At 50.5% G+C, this 20,845-nt stretch overlaps 2 protein-coding genes across 7 annotated transcripts in view; one reads left to right on the top strand and one right to left on the bottom strand.

Moving 5' to 3' along the window:
• NT5C2 (5'-nucleotidase, cytosolic II) overlaps window positions 1-9,035 on the top strand; it is a 60,042-nt gene extending 51,007 nt beyond the window's left edge. For 4 of the 5 annotated variants that reach the window (XM_038140998.1, XM_038140999.1, XM_038141001.1 and 1 more), the window contains 10 exons: window positions 831-884; window positions 2,000-2,083; window positions 2,825-2,866; window positions 3,955-4,062; window positions 4,392-4,458; window positions 5,021-5,191; window positions 6,048-6,099; window positions 6,337-6,397; window positions 6,922-7,098; window positions 7,321-9,035. In XM_038140998.1, the coding sequence (XP_037996926.1) occupies window positions 831-884; window positions 2,000-2,083; window positions 2,825-2,866; window positions 3,955-4,062; window positions 4,392-4,458; window positions 5,021-5,191; window positions 6,048-6,099; window positions 6,337-6,397; window positions 6,922-7,098; window positions 7,321-7,569 (1,065 nt within the window). In that variant the 3' untranslated portion in view covers window positions 7,570-9,035. The other variant, XM_038141002.1, reaches the window with a different exon arrangement.
• A 2,941-nt stretch (window positions 9,036-11,976) lies between these two features.
• The window catches only part of CNNM2 (cyclin and CBS domain divalent metal cation transport mediator 2), a 117,828-nt gene continuing 108,959 nt past the window's right edge, over window positions 11,977-20,845 (bottom strand). For both annotated transcript variants that reach the window (XM_038140996.1, XM_038140997.1), the window contains one exon: window positions 11,977-19,994. In XM_038140996.1, the coding sequence (XP_037996924.1) occupies window positions 19,785-19,994 (210 nt within the window). In that variant the 3' untranslated portion in view covers window positions 11,977-19,784. The remainder of the gene's footprint in view (window positions 19,995-20,845) is intronic.

Here is a 20,845-nt window from a genome sequence, read left to right as displayed (position 1 = left end):
AGTGTGGGAACATATCTGACTTGGCTTCCTATTCCTTTTTATTGTGCCCAGATTTAATTTTTGTACTGTAATTCATGGGTTTTAGAGTGTGATGCCATGAGGGTATTTGCACTTCAAGTCCACAACTTGTACATTGTCCTAATTATTAAAGCAATAATCTACTGCAAATTGTTTACATTGGCACTATCCTATGTTGTCTAAAAAGTACTGGCATTAAGGAGAGAAATAGATCAGCTGTTCTCTAATTAGAGAAAAGCATTCCATCCTCTGCACACACTTGTGCACAAATTTAGAATATAATTTTGTGAGCATGTGGTTAAAGATGTGATTTTCTTGTTCTCCCTCATTCAAGCAATCTGTTGGGTGGGATGGAGAACCATTACAGGAGAACTCTGCTCACAGTTGTACTTGTGGTGGTCCTTTTACCCATGCAGAAGTCAGGAATCTATTTTTCTTTCCTTATGCAGTGTTGTGTGATACATGTTGGAGTTGGCCTTTGACTAAAGCATTATGGTCAGTGTTGGAGACAGGTCGTTAACTGTCTTGTTTGGTATGGCAAATCTATTTTTTGTTTGTTTCTATTGTATTCCCTTCTGAAAGGGTTAAAATGCTGTTGAAGTGGATTATTTACCATGGTGAGGGAATCGATGGATCACAGAGTTTGTGATGGTCCCTGCTACTCAAAGCCTCTCATCTCTAGAGTCACTGGTTCAGATTCGCCCTGGTTTGTACTTTCACAGCATTTTAAAGTGTGAAAGTTGGCATTACTTTGTTGTCTCTTACATCATAAGTTTCCATGACCTCACTGGGTTCTGTTGTTTCTATTTCAGGGATCGCTTAAGGAAAAGACCCTTGAGAATCTGGAGAAGTACGTGGTGAAAGATGTAAGTGTGCAGTTACTTTACTCGTGCTATGTGACATTCGGGACTGACTAAGCAGGCAAGAAATAAACATGCTGATTTGCTTTTCTAAATCACAAAATGATAAGGCTGTGATTTCAATTGTAATAACCAAAGACAAAGTGGAAAGTTCAGATGCAGCCTTTATTCTGAGCCAGCGATCCACATGATTTTGTATTGATGTGCACAGTTTTGTATGTAAAATGTAAAAGCCAGAGGAAATGTTATCAAGGTGAACACACTGGCAGAGTTCATGTTGCTTCTTTCAGTGGTGAAAGCAACTGTGTTCTCTGCCCATGTTTTTCTGCCCAAGCAAACCTCTCTTTAAAAAGCAACAGTTGAGCATCTTTTTAGCCACATGACAAAGAAAATTACACTTAGCCATGAGGGACAGATCCTGAAAGACTCACCAGTGTCTAGTCTCTTGAGAACCCCAAAATGTGTGTTCAGCACATCTAATTGAGCAGGCTGCAGTGGTTCCCTTACTCCTGCCATCTCTGCAGTGTGCAAGGCCTCTCAGGACCACTTACGGAGTAAGTATTTTTTAGTTTAGATGAGCTCTGGGGTAGATTATCACTTTAAAGCAGTTAACCTTGTTTCTAGTTACACGCCTACAGAATTCTTAGGTAAGTGTTCAGTGAGGTAATCAGCTATTTTGGCAATGGACTGAGATTTCAGATTCAATAAAAATAGCCCCAGGAATAAATTCTCCCTAATTTGAGGTTGGAATTATAATGCGTTCCAACTTGTGGCTCGTGAGCTCAGATTTCACCTGCCTCTGGGCCCATTTCGGGAACGGACTTGGAGCTGGAGCAGATCGGTGGGAGCAGCACAGGGTGCCTGGCACTGTGGTTGGCAAAGGCACTGCAGCCCTGCTGAGCCCTTCCCCCTCGCCTTCCTCCCCTGGGCTGTGCTCTGGAGGGGCTACCTGGATGGACCAGCAGCTTTCCTGGCTCTGGCCAGTGCACAACACGTGAGTTTGCTTGCTCGATGGTTTGATTTGCCTTTTTTTTGTCTGGTGGGATCACAGTTGAGTGTTTTTCCCATGATGCATGTATGTAACTTTGGTGTGTGACGTGGATGTTGCTCTTGGCTTCCAGGGGAAGCTGCCACTGCTGCTCAGCCGCATGAATGAAGTGGGGAAGGTGTTTCTGGTCACAAACAGCGACTATAAATACACAGATGTAAGTGCTGCTCGAATTGTTGAGTTGGTATTTCATGGAATAAGCATAAGTCACTTGGATGGGTTTTGATGGGACATCTTCTGGTGGAGAATTGTGTTTTCTAATCTGCGTGTAGGGTGGGTTAGTGGAGGATGCAGATGAAGCCTTGAGTCACCTTTTGTCATCCTGGTTCTGGCATGAGCTAGTACAGGCCTGGTTTAAGTCTCTCTCTGCTTCACTCAGTTCCTCAGCAATTAAAAGGCTGTAAGGGAAAGTGATACTCAGTTTTGGATTTTAGCATCCTTTAAAATGCAGACTTTCCCTCTCAAGCGAGATAAATAGTCTGAGTACAGACAGGTCCCCAAACCAAGGTCCTGGAGAGGTCTGAGACCCAGAAAGGGCTGTCTGCTAAGCTGAGAAATAAACACCTTGGTTACTTCAAAGTCCAGGTGGATGTCAGGATGTTGTAACACTGCTAATCTAAAGATTTATATGCCATTTTAAAGCATTGCAAGATATGCCTGGAGCAGTGTGCTGTTTTCTGAGGCAACTGTGGTATTTGATTATAAAAACTACTGGTTTGATTCCTATCATTGTCCTGTTCCATTCATTTTTTCTCCAAATCTTATGCTGACTTCTCTACAAATTCTAAAAATAAAGTTCTGTAATCTGAAAAGATAAAATCAGAAAAGCATGCTTTTATAAACTACACCAATGCATGTCCATAAGCACATATTTTAATGCTTTCTTTCTCTCTTTTAGAAAATTATGACTTACTTGTTTGACTTTCCACACGGACCAAAGGTATGTGAATTCTACTCTGCAGTTGCAGTAGACACTGATGTGCCTAATTATCTGTGTAGCTGGAAAGCATTTTAATCCTGCTTCATTGGCTGCATGGGATTAGTTGCTTTAATCTGGTTAAAATACACTTGCTGTTTTGTGTCCTGTTTGAATGGGATCAAAGCAAATACAATATAACAAAGAGAAAAGGGGCATCATCTGGTCTCAAATGATAATCTGTGTTAATGATAACATTATTTCAGTGATAAAACGTTTCAACTGTGGCATTTTGTAGACAGGTTTCTTAGAAATCATGCATAATGGTTTAGATGTTGTTTAAAAAAGCCACGATGGGAAGGAAATAATTTTATAAAACAGCAGAAATGTTCATGGCTGATTTTACTCAGCCCTGCAACTTTTGGAGAAAGCTTTATGGTACAAATTCATACTGCTCTTTCAGTCTCCCAGTGAGAGGCTATCTCATGTTCAAAAGATGTGTTCTCACACTGCTTTAAAAGCAGAAGGCAGCCAAGAGGGAAGTTTTGAGAGCACACTCACCACACCTGATAGCTAAAGAAGCCCCTTGCTGTGGTCTTGATCTCACAAAGTGCAGAAACATGGAGCAGAAAGGGCTCGGTATCCTTTGGGCAGGGGTGTGATTCAAAGCCGTGCTCTGTGGAGTGGAGTCCAGGCATTTTCCCACTCTTGGAAAAGCACCAGCATGGCCTTGTAAGCTGAAGCTGTGGAGTTGCATGTGTCTGGATCTGTGTGGAATGTCACCTTCAGGAACAGTGGCAGGGTGTCATTTACAGCATCTTTTTACATGGCAGCTGTGCCCTGACAGGGATGTTCAGTGCTGTTCTCCTGTCTCACACCATGGTCTCAGCCTCCACTGCTAGGACTGGGATGGGATGGGCTTGTGGCAAAAGGGGAATGCTTTAGGAGATGGTGCTGGCAACTCAGCATTGTCCCACAGGAGGTATGAGCTAAGGAATTTTGATGGACCAGCAATGTCACAAGGTTATGGCTATGGACACTTGACACTTAGTTAAACTCTGTGTGCTTTTTTGTGTTGTTCCTGATTCTGGGGTTTGTTTTTGCCTTTGTAGCCTGGGAGTGCCCATCGGCCATGGCAGTCCTACTTCGACCTGATCCTGGTGGATGCACGAAAACCCCTCTTCTTTGGGGAAGGCACTGTATTGCGGCAGGTGGACACGGTGAGTGGTCAGTGCAGGGTACCTCCATGGCTGCAGGGCTCCTGCACCTCCTGTATGGCATCTCTCAGTGACAATGGGCAAAGCAGTGTTTGGACAGGACCTACCCTAGATGTTGTGGGCTGGAGTCTCCTCTAAGTGATTCCTGAGCAGTCCCATCACATCAAGGCTTTTCTGGCTTCCCTAACATACTGCAGGTGACAGTAGGAAAGCCACCTCTGGGCTTCTTGGGGGTGAGACAGACAGACAAAGAGTGATGTATCAAAGGTACCAATATAGAAAAGATCCAGACCATCAGCTGTTCAGCACTAACGCAGCACCTCCTTCCACAGGTGACCGGGAAGCTGAAGATTGGTACTTACACTGGCCCGCTGCAGCACGGCATTGTGTACTCGGGAGGTGAGGCAGGAGCCCTTCTTGTTGTGTGGAGTGGCTCTGATGTGGCCTTCAGCCACTCCAGCTGTGAGAGGACTTGTGCCAGGCAAGGCTGTGCTTCCCAAAATGCATTGTTTGTGCCCTCTGCACACTGCACCAGAAGCTCACCAGAGCTGCACAAGTGCAGGGAAGAGATGGACCCATTCCTCCTCAAATGTCCTTTTCTTCCTTGCCAGGGAGGGTCTGGGAAATGCCTGCAGGGCTTGTGCTGGAGGGGTGGCTGCAGCTGGCCCAGTGCAGTGTCCCCAGCTGTAGTTCAAGGTGCTGCCACCAGCGTGAATACCAAGGTTCTGCCAAGCCAGGGAAGGGCAGTGGGTGGATACAGAGCTGTCTGTGACGCCCAGGGCTCCATTACTCTCACACGGCGGGGCAGGCAGCTTGGCCTCTGTTGCTGCCATTCATGTAGGGGTGTGCATAGGCAAAGCTGCTCTGGGCGAACTCCCAGGCAGGTGAGCAGTGTCCAGGGCAGCCATGGGCGAGCAGCTGTTTTGGCTCACTGTTCTGAGCCACGCCATTCTTCTCTCAGGCTCTTCGGACACAGTCTGTGACCTGCTGGGGGCCAAAGGGAAGGATATCTTGTACATCGGAGACCATATCTTTGGAGACATCCTCAAATCCAAGAAACGCCAGGGCTGGCGGACCTTCCTGGTGATCCCCGAGCTGGCGCAGGAGCTGCACGTCTGGACAGACAAAAGCGGTCAGGAGCCGGGCAAGCCCCTGGCCAGGCTTTGCTCTTGCTTGTCTGATGCTGCACCCCTGAGATCGCCAGGGCTTAGGGGTGCAGGGGAGAGATCACCCTGGCTTGCCACTTCTCCTTTTGGCCCTTTTCACTGGGTCTGGATGCTGGTGGCAGGAGCTGGGGTGCCTCTCTGTGGGCTGGCCTTGGGGTCCCAGGACTTTCCAGTGCTCTTTCCCAGGCTGTTGTGTGTAATCAGCCAAATGCTGCCTTGGCTATGGGAGAAGCTGCAGCTGGGTGGGGTTGAGTTGTTCCTCATCAATAACCCCAGAACCTCCTCTCCCTCTTCACATATGGAGCCATGGCTTCTATGTTTAAAAATATCTGACAAGACCTGGGTTATTCTCCCTGCAATGCCTGAGCCCTGACTGCTCTCCCATCTGCAGGGAGTCCCTATTCACCAGCTGCTTCCTCCTCGTTCCTCCCACTCCCTCTGCTGCTCTGCTGCCAAAGTGCTGTGTTTCCCATCCTCCAGTGCTCCTGCTTTTCTCCCAGGTTTGCCCTTTGGTGTGTAAATAGGGCTGGGGGTTACGCAAATTGCCCCATGGCTGGTTGGAAGGCTTTGGTGAGAGCTGCAAAGGTTCAGCCTTGAAAACAAAAGTGCCAACCAGAAACCAAGGCCAGAGTTCTGCCCATGGCACAGAATGATTGACCCCTCTCTCTGCCCAGAGGCCAGGAGATGTCTCCAGTGTCCCTGCTCCAGTGTCCCTTTGCCACCATACGAAGGGAGTGGGCAGGGGACTGGATTCACTTTCAGCACTTTCCATTTCAACAGTTTAAACTTACCCATTTCCCCTTTCTTTTCTGGATTTTCCAGCCCTTTTTGAAGAGCTGCAGAGTCTGGACATTTTCTTGGCCGAGCTGTACAAGTGAGTGTTCAAACAGTGACAACTTGCCTGCTGCCTCTCCCAGCTAACGAGTGGCGATGACAAAACCTTGGGGTTGGGTTAGCGGCACTGCTGCCGGAGCCTTGACTCAGGCCTGGGCTCTGCCCACGGGACCAACCTTCCCCTCCAGACCAGCCTCCCTCCCCCGAGCCCCATCCCACAGCATCTGGTTCTGAAAGACTTTTCACACCATGTATTTACCTTCTCGCCTGTAACTAGGCATCTGGACAGTAGCAGCAATGAACGCCCCGACATCAGCTCCATCCAGAGACGCATTAAGGTACCAATCATCAAAATCCCTTTTCATCCTTCTGGATCCCAAAGGGCTTAACAACCCAACCCCACTGCTCAGTCCTGAAATGCTTTGCTCTGCCTTTGGGTGGGCACAGCAGGCCTGGCAAAGCCACTTTATCTCAGCTCACTGGTGTCACTGGCTCTCCTGAAAGGCAGCCTGGTCTGGAATAGGGTCCCTTTCCTCATGCCCACAGGCAGCACTGGCTGAGGGTGCTCACTGCTGCAGCACGTGGCAGTGGCACACAGGCTCAGAGGGGCTGTAGCCTCTGGTTCAGCCAGCCCTGGGGTGGCAGCCTAGGGCAGTGCTGGCCCTGAGCCTGCTGCCACCTTCCTTTCTGTTAACCTGGGGCTCAGCTGTGCCCTGATGCCACGGGATACAAGCACAGAAGCCTTGCTGGAGATCCTTGCAGGTCTCACATAGCCCCCAGCCCTCAGGGCGCTCTGCCTCAGTGTTTTGGCTCTGAGGTACTGCCTGCCTGGCCCAGGATCTCACCTGTCCTTTCCTCACAGAAAGTGACCCACGACATGGATATGTGCTATGGGATGATGGGGAGCCTCTTCCGCAGCGGCTCTCGGCAGACACTGTTTGCCAGCCAGGTGATGCGCTACGCCGACCTCTATGCAGCCTCCTTCATCAACCTCCTCTACTACCCCTTCAGCTACCTCTTCAGAGCCGCCCACGTTCTGGTGAGTTCCAATCCCAGGGAGATGGGGAGGGGTCCCAAAGGTGCCCACACTTGTGTCCATGATCACTTCCACAGGACACACCAGCACCTTGGAGGGTTTGGTGGCATTGGATAGACTGTAGACCAAATGGTTGCATTCTGGGGTTTGCTCTCCATGTGTCTCAGGAAGATAGCCTGGGGCTGGGACACCCCTTGTCACCTCCTCTCTCTGTTCCATGTGCAGATGCCACACGAGTCCACAGTAGAGCACACGCACGTCGACATCAATGAGAAAGAGTCGCCGATGGCCACGCGCAATCGCACCTCGGTGGATTTCAAAGATTCCGACTACAAGCGGCACCAACTGACCCGTTCCATCAGTGAGATCAAACCGCCCAACCTCTTCCCCCAGGCACCTCAGGAAATCACACATTGCCACGATGAAGACGATGATGAGGAAGAGGAAGAGGAGGAAGAGGAGGAAGAGGAATAAGAAGGAAGAAACCAAGTATTTCTGAAGATAAACCATGACTCTAGCAGTGATCAGGAATGGATTCTGTTGTTGGGGCCCTTGGGGTGATGGGTTGGGGGGTGTGATTCTTGCAAAGGCACATTTTGAAAGTATTTGGAAACTTCTAACAAATTAACACTAATTAGGAGGAGACCCTTGTTTTTAGTTTTGCAGACGGTTCAAAAAGCTGATGGATTCTAACTGGGTGGTGCATTCAGATTGGACTGCCCGCCTGTGCTGTCATGCTACTCCCATTACATTTTGGGATGCTGCATGTTTCTCCCTTTCCCATGATGTGTTTCATTTGGTTTTCATTTGAACAGAGTCCTTTGAACGGTTTTTGGCATTTGTTACATTCTCTGTGGAGACAGAAGGGATGCGCTGGGCCCTGCAGGAGACAAAATTATCCAAATCCTGCTGCCCGTTAAGTTGCTGCCCTTAACCCTCTGCTCCTGGGTTACATGATTCCCCATCCCCATGTTAGCCGGGGTGTTGTTGTGCCTTCTAGCACTCAGTTTACCTTCTGTTGGTGTGAGTTTCTCTGTGTAAGTGGTTTGACTCCTCCAGCCATCATGGATGGCAGTGAGATTCCAGCTCTTGCACATCTGCTGCCATATGCATTTCACCTTGTAGCCGCTTGTTACCCTTTCCCAGTGTCTCCAAGCTCTCTCACCATTGGCATGTGATGCATAATTTCCAGGGCATTTCTCGAACAGCTGAGCTGCACACTCTGTTCTCCTCCAGTTTCAGCAGTAAATATTAACCCAGGAGCTTGAAGCTGCTGCTTTAGCATTACATTAGTCACTCTGTGATCCTCCTGACCTTTCTGTCCTCTCAACTTTAAGTGAAGCATCCCAAAATCAACCCCAGCCACCATTTGGAGTGAAAGGGTCTGTTGTGCCAGGGGCTGCGGGCCACATGGGCCTGCCCTAGACTAGGAGACAGCGCGTGCCACAGGGCCAGCCCCAGGGTGGGAGCCGGGGAGCTCCGGCCGTCCAGCAGCTGCCCCGGTCCTTGGTCTGGTGCGGAGCAAGCGGAGCCTCATTGCCGGTGGGCAAGGCTGCGTCCCTGGCCAAGGAGGGCGACGGCTGCTGTGTGGGGACCGGGGGTGTCCCAGGGATGGGCAGTTAGTCCTTGTGCCTGAAAGCCAGCCCAGGGAAGGCACGGGGCTGGCACACAGCTAGGCAGCAGCGCCCCGTGGTTTTCCTCCGAGTCATGGGTGCAGCCTCCCTTACTCCAGCCTCTGCCGTTCGCTGCAAAGGGATTACAACGAGGGCCCTCTTGTAATGAATTTGACTGTTGTTTCAGTACCATAAACTCATTTAATTTTTTTCATTTTAAAGTACCTTAGTAGAAAATAAAAGAAGAGAAACCACAACACCAACATCTGAGCAGGAAAATGCTGCTCTAGTGGCAGTTGTTCAATAAATGATGATGTTTCTAAGAAATGCTTAGTGGCGTGCTTTATGGGATGGTGCTGAGATGATGAGAGCTGTGCTGGAGTTGGTGGGAAGAGATGGGACTGGTCTGTGGGGTGCCAGCAGGGTGGGTGACAGGGTAACAGTGAAAGCATCTTTAGGAATCAGTTATGTAATGCACTGAGGAGCAGTGGCAGTGGATCTTGCTGTAAGGGCACACCTGGTCCTTACTTTGGCCCAGGAAGCAATGTTGAGGCATGAGGCTTCTGTTATCACCATTTGCATCAGCCAGGAAAGCATGGGGAAGGCAGAGAAATACTTTGTCTTGGACACAGAGTGAGGAGGGGCTTTTTCATGGTGGGAAGGGGAACATCCCTACACTGCCACTACCTCCAACACTGTCTTGCTAGGGCTGTTTCCCACAGACATTATCAAGGATCACTTCCTGCCCCTCTGTCCCTGCAAGACACATGGCCAGAGTGGCAGCGGGGCACAGCACAGCCTGTGCTCACCTGGAGCTGCAAACCTGCTTAAATAGACAAGAATACCCAGGGAAGAATACCCACACAAGGCTGTGCCCAGCTAAGACAGGCAGCCTTGGGCACTGCTGAGCTCGCTCCTCCCCTACAAACCAACTCCTCATGCCAACCATACTAGATCTGAGGAGGTTCCCCCATCAGCGCCACCACAGAAGGATATTCAGTACCAGGGCCTGAAGTGCCAGACAGAAAAGCAATACCAAATGGCAACAGCTGGTGGCCAACACTCAACACCTGACACTTGAGGGATTGCTGAAAGCTCCAGAGCACTGGGTCCCTGACACCTCAGTTTTGGGGTCTGGAGAGGAGCTAACATGCACCCACATGTGAGGCTGGCTGCAGGAAGGGTTCCAGGGAGCTGTTCCCGAGCCCTTTCGCCAAAGGCCGTGCTGGGCTCTGCTATGTTTAAACTTCGTTTCTCCAAGTATAGCTACTTGAATTTTTTAAGCTTTAGCTCAGCAGCTGGGGGAGGCATATGGCTGCAGAAAGGGAGGTCTGGGGAGCTCCATGCATTCCTCCTCCCCAGTCGGTCACCACAAATAGCTCACTCCCAGCCCAGGGCTATTTCTGACTGAGATCGGGAGAAGAGTCTTCAAGGCTGGAGCAATGGAAAGTATTTGACCCTCACTTCATGGTGGGAAAGTGTCGGCCAAAGCCTGACAGACATACAGGCACTGCCTGGCCTTGTACCATCCTATCCATCCCGTGCTGGCTCCACCATGAAGTTGTAGTAACCATGGACCATGAGCCAGGGTGAAGCTTCTTGCCCTGGCTGGCACTGGGGACACAGTCACAGCCCAAGTTGCCAGCCCACACCTTCCTCAGGCAGCTGCCCATGGCTGATCTGCACCAGCTGCTGCTTCCCAGAAGCTGCCTGGCAGCACCTGTGTCTGCAATCACTCTGCAGAGCCTCAGGGAAAGCCCCTGCTGCTCTCTCTGCAACCTGTTCCCCAGCCCAGGGACAGACATGCTTTGCTTTTGCCCACCAGCAGATTGTCTCCTGCAGAGAAAGCCTGGTGGAAGCAAGGCGAGCATGGGGAGCAGGCCTCAGCCCCTGTCCGGAGCTCTCACGGACCTGATTTCTGGTTTCTCCCACTTTCCCCAGCTCCCCTGCTCTGTGGAGCCAGAGGGGGCTCATAGGGGCTGCACGAACCAAACCCTACCAGAGAAAGGAACCCAAGGCTCACTGCCCTTCGCCACAGGCCTCAGACATCGTGTGTTGGGCACTGCCACTTCTGACCAGGTCACAGTCACGAGCTGCTCCCAGCTCCTCCTCCTTTATGCCACCTCCTCACTCCGCAGAGCAAGGCCCAGCTGCAGCTCCGTATCAAAGGGCGCAAAGCCCTGTGCCAGTCCCCGAGCAGCAGCCATTCCAACCTCCGGCCTGAAGCCCCAGCACGGCAAACATGGATAAAGAAATTCTGTAACTGCAGAGCCACCAGTCCACCCTGGCCCTGCACAAGGGTGCTTTGCCTCCAGGAGACCAGCCCTGTGGGCCACTAGGCTGCAGAGCCCGGCCATGGCAGGAGGTACTGCTGGAGCCTTGAGGACACAGAGCCCTGGGTACAGTTTTGGGCACTGCTCCTGCTCTTCTGCCACAGCGGCCTGGACCCAGCGGCCAAACCCATCCCGCCTCCCTGAAGGGACCTGGCCTCTTATGCCCTCCCTTCCAGAAGTCCTGGGCTCTCTCTATCCTGCTCCTCCTTCCTGCTGCTCATTACCACCAAAGCCATCCTGAGGTTGGCCTCCACATTAATTCTACTTCCATCGTGCTTGTAGCATCCCACCACCCTCCACCAGCTGCCAGGGACAGGCATACACAGGGGAGCAGGAGTCCTCAAGGACCTGCCACTCTCTCTGTCCTGCTGATGCATGACAGGGGAGCGAGGTCCAGAGGGATGGGGTCATCCTGCAGCACAGGGTGCAGCAAAAATCCCTACAAGGTTTGAGCAGTTGCTGCCCATTTTGCTAACCCAGGGTCAAGAGCTGAGCATGACAAAAGCTGGGAGCAGGGAGAGCAGCTGGGTGGAAGAGCTGTGAAGAGGGGAGGGACTGAGGGATGGCAGGAGCACAATATGAGCACATGGCAAGGCTGTAGGTGACACGCAGGACAGGGGCTGTTCCTCCACCAGCGTGAAGTGAAGGTGGACAAGGGACTAAGCACAGGCTCGCTCTCCTGCCCAGCAATGTCTCTGCTGCTGCAGGCTCCACACAGCTCCACTGCCAAAACGCCACCATGAGGGGAGAAGGCAGCAGCACCCGAGTGCAGGGGGACGGACCGACTCACTCCACCAAACTTCTCCCGTCCCACGGAGCCGTCATCCCCAGGCACGTCCCTCAGCGGAGACCCGCGGTGACGGCCCGCGGGCGGGAACGCGCTGCGGACAGACGGCGTCTGCGCTCGGAGACAAACATGGCCTACGGAGAGCAGGTTGTAAATAAGGGGTTTTTATTACGGAAAGAAAAAGACCCTCACCCTTGAGGGAACTTCAAAAAGTCAGCTGCTTGCCATTGCCACCAGCTTCCCAGCCAGCCCCTGATCAGCAAAGCCAGCAGCACGGCCCTCCCCAGCTTGAGGACTGAGGAAAGTCCTCCAGTCTTGAGGCGCAGACCCACCAAAGCGAGGAGCAACACCTGCCTCTGAAGGAACACGATCCAGCCTCTGTGCGGCTCCCGGCAGCCGAAGTGGAGATTAAAGACTGTTAAATGTGCCAGTAGGAGAGATCTGGGTACAGGATCACAGACATCAGCCCCACCACCCACATGCCAAAATCTGTCCCTTGGAAATGAGGGGAGAGCATAGAGGAGGGAAAAATGCATAAACTGGAATGTTCAACAGAAAAAAAAAAAATCATCATTTATCTAAAAAGAATAGAAATAAACAAAATGCTTTAAAACAAAATCACAAAATATACAAATAAATCTGGTACAAAATAAATAGGAAAGATTGGAAATCTACAACAAAATCGGAATAATTATAAAATTAATTTGTATGACAATCAGTATATGAAACGTATACACTTCATTCAGGATTTCAGTTGTGCTTATTCAGGTTTATGTACACACACGGAAATACTGTAGTCAGAATACTACAACTCTGGAAACCCGAAGTCATGTACAATATGATACAATTCGCAAAGACCACATACGATGGCAAATAAGACACAGGGAAAAGCTGGCTGGAGTGGGATCAGACAGCCATGAAAATGCACTGCAAAGGGAGAGCCACCATGCTCTGGAATGGGGGGACCAAGGCCGAGCCAGCAGCAGCCAGGGCAGGGCTCGGGGCAGCCAGGAAGGAGAAAGGTTTGGTGTGAGACCTCTGGCTGCTGAGCATCAGCTGCTCGTGGCTTCCAGAAACACATCTCAAGTATTTAGGGTTTCAGATTCACTGTGTTTGGCATCCAGGCACCTGCCCAGTGATTCAGGTGTCAAGGCTGGCTCTGCTGGAGAAAAAAAAAAATGCCAAGAGCTCTGAGGTCCCTCAGCAGGGCCTGACCCTGAACTACTGGTAAGCCACCCTTGTGCTCAGGAGAACATGGATCAAATGAGACCACAGCACTGCTGCAGGGGTCCTGGGGGGATTCAAAGCTCCAAGTTCCATGTAATCTCCGAGGAAGGCAGAGTCCCTTGAGCAGCATCTCCTACGCTCAGTGTGAGAAATGAAGCCAGAATGGCTGCAGCATGGCCCGTTCCTCACTACTGCTCCTCCTTCTCACCTTGCTGAACACTCAATTAAAGCCCAGTGAGTGAAGCAGAGAAGCAGCTGTGATGTGAACACAGCTGTCACAGAGGCCACAGTGCTGAATCCAAGCCAGCACAGTGCAGAAGGACAGAGAGCGTACCCTGGGTGAAAACCTGCCAGCCAAGCCAAGCCAAGCCAAGCCAAGCCAGCCCAGCCCAGCCTGCTGGACCTGAGACTTTAAAGCAGGAATAACACTAGAGCTGATCTAGGCCTGACCAGTCTGTCACTTCTGAGAAGAGGAGCTCATCAGGAACCCCTCACTCTCCCACAGCGACCTTTGGGACATGCATTCCATATTGGCACTTCCAACTAAAGGCATCTGACACCAACTAGTTTTTTCACTTGTATTTGGAAGCATTTGGTTCACCAGTGATGCCCAGAGGATAAAACACCACCGTCTGTTATAAAGCTCTGTGATCAGCAAACAGTTGAGGAGGGATGCTGGACCACTACACCAAGCACCAAATGCTGGAACAAGCCCTTCCTCCCCAACAAACCCTGCTGCCAACCAACTGCCATGCTGCTTTCTGAAGGAGAAGACAGCAAAGAAATCAAATCCACTCCTGGAGCACTGGAGCCAACTGCAGCCTTTGCATGTTTCAGGCTCACAACAGCTGACAAACCTCTAGCCTGGTTCCATGACAGGGTGCTTCTACAGAGTCCAGCCTAACCTCTGCTTCTGGGACAGGATCAAACACCAAGCACTTCCTTGGCCAGAAATCTGCCTTGAAGGAGCAAGAGCAGCCAGGGCACCAAGTGCTGCAGGATCCTAGTGATCAGCCCTGCTCAGAGGAAAACAGAGCCCAAAGGCAAAACCTGAGAGGAGAATGATGTTTTTCAGCTGGAGACAGAAGACCAGCAGCTTTGAGTACCGTATTTCCAACACGAAGAACTCCTATAGGATCTGACCTCAGGATAACAAGAAGAAAACATCACTTTTACTGAATTCAGTGCTACCAACCTATGAAACAACTCCATCTGCTACCTGTACCGTGCCACTGACTGGAGACAGCTTTCCAGCAACCTCTTCCCATCCCTGAAGCTCAGGAAAATAGGCACACACAAGATGGAAAAGCTCAACTGTACCGCCTTGGACCCACAGCAACAACATCTCCTCATCTGGATGCAGCCCTGAGACTGGCCCCAGAGGAACACAACCCAGCATGAAGCCAGGCTCCAGGATAAGAGCAAGACACCAAGCAGGATTGTTGAGGGGGCTCTGCACGGAGACATGGATGTCCAGGTCCCCTGTGGTGCTCACATGTGGGAGTGAGGCCAGAATCACCAGAGACATCACACCAGCAAGAGACCTGCAGCTGATGGACCAAAAGCAGGGATGAGAGGGGCTGCCCAGTCCAGCCTGTGGTGCAGAGCCTGTCCTCCCTGCTGCTAAGTCAGATGAAGGCTTCTCTCCCATCTGTGCCATGGGAAGCTGCCTGACTGTGTTGGTTAAGCTCACCATTTCACCACTGGGCCAAACCAACCCTCAGTATCCAGGGAACAGGTACGTCTGTGGGTCTATGTAGAGCCCCCGTGTAGAGCCAGGGGGTGGGATGGGCAGCACATCTGGGGCTGTACCACACCACAGCCAGGGTTCCTGCCTGGGGACAGGGCACAGTGTGGACACAGGGACCCCTCAATGCTGGGTGGGCATCTTTGGGATGAAGCCTCAAGTCAGCATCAGAGGAGGTACTCTGCAGCATCCTTCCCCACCCCAAGCCCCAGTTTTCTATTGGTAACCCAGACACTGGATAACTTGACAACTGGTACACAGATACTAGATTTAAAACCACAGATGTGTGTATTAGACATTGTATAAAATAGGGTTCACCTTTCATGTGGGAATGATTTCTATAGAGAACATAATTCTGCACAAGGAAGATGCATGTTCTAAGGGGTCCTGGACAATGTGGCTGTGTTCTCCACCACACAGGATACTTACACAGGATGCCTGTGAGGAGGAAAGGGCTGCTCTTTGCCACTGGCACCCCCACACCCCTTGGCTGAGCTCTGAAGAGATCACAGGAAGCACCACCGCTGCCCAAGCAGCCCCTCACACAAAGCTACCTCTTTGGTTTTCTTTGAGCTGATTTGAACCAAAGCCTGACACCACCAGTGCCAAATCTCATCCTCACCCAAGCTGGGCCCCGAAGGCTGAGAAGCAGCGATGGGTGATGTGTGTGGGCCTTCGGGGCAACTCACCCCGCTACCCCTGAGCTTTCTCCAGGTCTGAGTGCAAAGGGCCATATCCTGAGACTCCTACGCTTGCCAGCTCCACCCACACAAAAAGGCACTTAAAGAAAAGAAGAAAAACAAACAAAAAAGCCCCCAGTGGTGAGGAAAAAGGAAGTGAGTCCAGGAGAAGAGAGGAGGAACAGAAAAGCGAGCACAATGTGAATGAGTAGCTAACTCTTCTTCCAACAGACCCAAGAACTGCACACCTCCAGCAGCCAGCTCCAGCTGCCCCCACACAGGCCTCAACCATCATCCCATTCCTGCTTAGTCTGGAGCAGGAGCTTACAGGGGCAAAAAGAACGTGAGAGGGAACTACACATGACACAGGTTTGGAGCAGAAGTAGTGAGCAGAGGGATCTGCCCTGTGGAGCTTCCTCTCCTGGTGCATCTGGATGGGGGAAGCACTTTTTCCTGCCACACCAGCCTCGGGGCCCCTGCCCACCAGCATTCCTCATCCCACTGTGGGATCACCCATCCAGAGCTCCTCCAGGGCAGCAGTCTCCAGCTGCACTGGGATTTCAGGGAGTGGACAAGCTGGGAATAAAACAACAAGCACTTTGTAAACTCCAAAGGGTCTGAGCTTACGGCACAGAGCGGCTGAGGCAGGTTTGCTCCCCACTGAGCCCCTCTCCTCTCAGAACTAACACGCTTCATATGATCTCCACAACACCACAGTCAGTCTCGTTTGGAGAAAGAGTCTCGCTGGAAAGCAAGAACATTCCTTCACTCTTTACAAAGATTTGGCAATACACAGAATTTAGAAAAATAAATCATAGTTACAACAGATTCGGGTTCATCTTGTTTAAAGGAAATTCAACCAACAGGAGTGTAAAAGATATAATTCACAGTTGTGCATTTAAGATATTAGTGTTGAAAACCTCACTGCAAAGAACTCTTGTGCAAAATTGTATTGACAGTAGAAACCATGGCTAGATGCCCTCCCAGCCTCCCCCGGCCAACAGGCCATCATCCACCCTGCTGCCTGCACCCAGAGGCAGACGGGCAAGGGGAACAAAGGCAGCAGCAGGAGCTGCCATGGGAAGATGCAGTATCCTTTCTACGAGTCAAAGCCTGGCCAAGGTCTGAGGTCAAGTCCAACGATTCCCAAAGCCACCAGCTGGTGCCCTGCGCTGTGGTGACGGGCCGCGTGTCCTCGTGGCACTGCAGCGCTGCAAAGTGCCCCGTGAGGCAGAGGGGGCAGAACTGCTTGGGCAGGACACCCCTGCAAGGGCACGGATCTGATGCCATGGCACCTCTACTGCAGTCAGGAGAGCCAAGCCCTGGCAAACGCCATCCCAATGCTCAGAGGGATCCTGAGCTGGGCATGGGGCTCCTCTGCTGTGATGGTTCCCACCAGGGGGGCTGGGAACCCCTCGCATTTGTTAAACAGTAAAACTGTAAATACCCTGAGAACAGGGAGACGGGATTTTTTCCCCTCCAGGGAGAGGACCATGCTTTGTTCTTCAAGCTAATTAGTAGTAGCAGCTCCTAACCCCTCTCGGTCAGGTTCGTATTTTCCATATGAAACACATCTACAATCAACTAATTTTATGGAAATTAAGTGAAATTACTTCACTTTCCATTATTTGATCTATACAAATGATGAAAAACAGTCATGCAGAAAACTGCCTGCAAATTTTGGAACAGTGCAGCATGGGCAGAAGCAGGAGGTATTTGCTTTGGGATCACATGGCTTTGGTTGGAAAAATTGGTGCTTTTTTTTTTTTGCCTTTTTTTTTTTTTTTTTTAAGGGAAACAGACATTGAAACAAATCCTTAACCTGCCATAAGAAGCAGAAGTCAGATCCAGTGAGCAACCTCATCCTGGAGAGAGCTGCCTTGACTTGAGCCTTCCCTCCTTTGGCAGGTTTGACAAAACGGATACTGCATCTCAAATTCACCACCGTGTCAAACACTTCCAACAAACTTTTACATTCAGCAACAATAGATAAAAACTGGCAAGATGAGTCCCTCGCCACGGACAAACGCTGTAACATCTGGACATTTTGCTCTGTGAGAAAGGTGCAATATTGGCAGCTGTCTGGGAAGGCGCAAGGCTTAGGCCAGCCCATGCTGCTGTCAAGCCGCGTGCTCTCAGCAGTGCTGGTGCACATCAGAGCAAGAGGGGAATGGAGGCTAAGGAAACATTTTTGGATGGGAAAAGTCAAAAAGCTACATGAGAGAGCAAGGCTTTGGAGGGCCTGTTTCCTCCTCACTGGGTGCACAAGGTGGATACTGTGCAATTTCTATGCCCCTTGCAGGGACTTCATCCTCATGGGTGGCTCCCATCAGGGTGGACAGCAAAAATTAGGGCTGCTTTGTGAAGATGGAAGAGAGAGGAGGAGGAAGGAGACAGGCAAACCCAATTGGCTCTGATACCACACACTCCAATTCCCACGGGGACATCCTGCAATGGAATATTGCACCTTTCCAGCCACCACTCACACAGACGGACCACGGGAGCTTGCAGTGAGTGCCTTCCACAGCCCGCGAGCAGGAGAGACAGGGCAGGCCTGCAGGCACAGAGAGCTCTGGCAGTTGCATTTGGGGCTGGGGGCTTCTTTGGATGTCCTTAAAGAGATTATCCACGTGTAAAGAAAGGGAAATGCTACATAGCCAGGGGCCATAGAAGGATCTTGAAGCAGAGAAACCACAAAGCCTGATTTATCAATCCAGATACTGATGTTCCCATTTTGTTTGAGACAGTATTGGAAGGGGAGAGGACCGGGGTGGGGGACGACTTTCTTTTTGTATTCATTTGAGGATGTAGACTCCATCTGTGGAAACGGGTGATGCACAACTGCCATAGGGTGCTTCTTGCTGGCACCCAATCAGCATCGAGGTTTTTGGGGTGGAGGAATTGGTTTCTGCTGCCCAAGGCAGGTGTTGCCCTGCACTGGTGGCAGCTGGGTGGGAGGCTCTCTGCTCTGCTACCTTGGTAATCCCTACAATGGCTGTTAAAAGGGGCAAGAGAGAAGGAAATGCACTGAATCCACTCAAAGGAATGAATGTGGCTGGGAACAGCCTGGAAATGAACCTCTCTGAATCCCTGAAGTGCAATACACTCGCGTCTGGAAAGTTTTGTCAGCTCTTTGAGAGGAGAGGATGGTTCTGGCTCCTCAGCAGTGCCCATCCTTGCACTGGCAGAGGTTTACTGTCACCTGGAGCATGTACTTTGGCTGTAATTGTAGCAGCATCTTCTGTGTTAATATTAGAGATTACAGGGGGGACAGGGACTGATGTTCTGATACTCAGCAAAGGCTGCACCATCTGCTCTGGCCAAGTTAACGCTGCACAGACCACCTGCAGCCCGGGAGCGTTTAAAGACTCGGCGTCTCAGCGCTCACACATTACTTCACCATGCAGTTGTCAGGAACATCAATGAAAAATCACCCAGTTACTTCACTGTGGAATATCACACCCGGCTTTCATTTCACGGGACTGCAGTTTTGCTAATGAATTCCTTCCCCCCAGTATCATCTTCAACATACACAAAGGTTTTGGAGGTTACAAAACTGTAAGTGTAACAATGCTTTTGCCTGTTTAACAAAGAAACCTTCTGAATTTTGAAACATTATTAAATACCAAAGTAACCACTCCTTCCCTGAAAATTAACTGCAAGAATGTAATAATCATCATCTCTTGGTCCTCCAGGTGGCTGAAACCAGAGGTTCTTTGAAGCTTGCTCCTTCTTAGGACACAAATAACATACAAGTACCAGTTAGTAACTTTTTCAACAGGGTAACAAAAAGGACCACAGAGGGGTGAGAAGAGGCCTAAGGACATAGGAGCCAATTCACAAAACCATGACAGAGCCCATTTGAGGTTCATGGGGGACAGAAACAATTTAAAACTCTGCAAAATACTTTTTAAAAACATGATCTCTCTTGAAAAAATAACGGAGGAGCTTTTAAACTTCCCCATATGTGTTTGAGGAGGAAAAACCCAACAAAGATCAAAAGTACAGATAAAAAATAAACATAATTCTACTTTGCAAGAAGAATTCTCATCGTTCTCAAGGGTGGCTCACCATTCCCAAATTACGTTTGGGTCTTTAGTCTCTCTTGCTCTTTGCTCCTTTCTTCCTGTTTCTTCCTCTTCTGCTCCCAGAACGGACGCAAAAGTCTTTGGTCTCAGAACACTGGATGCAGCAGTGTTGCAAGCACACACTAACGGTGTTCACACTCGGGGAGGAGGCAGGAAGGAGCGAGGGCTGGTCCTGCTGAGGAGATGGGATGGGTGGGTTGTGGGAAGTCAGCTCCTAGATGGCTCCTTCACTGTGCATACTGTGGTTGGGCTTGTTGTGAGTCACACAGTTCTGTTCGTTCAGCAGGTTTGCTGTCTCGTCTGGCAAACCATCGTGCAGCTCCGTAAGAGTCAGTTCGATTTTAGTGTTTTCACTGTCCGAGGACTGAGGTGTTTTGTCCATCCGGGATGCCATCAGGGCATTTTGGTACTGCTGTCTTGAGATCTGCTCCAAGAACAGGGAAGAAACAAAAGAAGTCAGTCACACTTCTATGCCTCCTGTGGAGCACGCTGAGAAGATAAAGTTTCCTCCCTTTCCAGATCACCACACTTCAACCCCTCTTTACCTGTTTCCATAAAACATCCCTGCGCTTTGCAAGCCTAGAGCATCCCAGCTCAACACCCACAGCATGGTGACATTTCCAGGGAGGGTGGAAGAACAGTGCTGTGCAATCACCATGCTGTTCAAAGGCAGGGATTTATTCCTATGCAGAGATTTTTAAATCAGACCTCCATTTCCCTCCAACCATGCACACCTTTAGGACCAGAACCAGAGATCAATGAAGTCTTTCTCCCAACTTCAGTGAGCTCCTGGTGAGGCTCTGAGTGTCCCTATAGAGCCAAGCCAGCTCTATAGTACAAGTATAGAGTACAAGCATTCCTGCTCTTGTCTAGGCCAGCAAACACAGCAGGAGCTACAGCCTTATAAATAAGGACATTTGAGTCTAGGAAACACTGGGATGCCCGTAGAGATGAGCCCAAATTAGCAACCCATGAAGTTTTTCACTGGTCTCTGCAAGAGCTGTCTGCACTCAGCAGAACAGTGATGACAAGAGCTGGCCTAGAGCACAGAGTGTCACTGCCCACGGTGCCCGAGGGACAGCGAAGCCCATAGCCCCCAGACATCTGCACATGGTGGTGGAGGGCAGAATTCCTCCTGGAGCCACAAGCAACCAGCCCTGTGAACTCCTCCAGGCCAGCCTTCTCAGCCAGGACAGGCAGCAGGATGCATGTGCACTGGCAGCCCCATGAGCCCACAGCAGTGGGTGATCTTGGCAGGCAGGAAGGTGGAAGAGA

This window comes from Motacilla alba, chromosome 6 (genome assembly GCF_015832195.1).
Source record: "Motacilla alba alba isolate MOTALB_02 chromosome 6, Motacilla_alba_V1.0_pri, whole genome shotgun sequence".
NCBI classification, from domain to species: domain Eukaryota; kingdom Metazoa; phylum Chordata; class Aves; order Passeriformes; family Motacillidae; genus Motacilla; species Motacilla alba.
The sequence above is the reverse complement of the archived record's forward strand: the minus strand, read 5'-3'. Positions and strand labels throughout refer to the sequence as shown.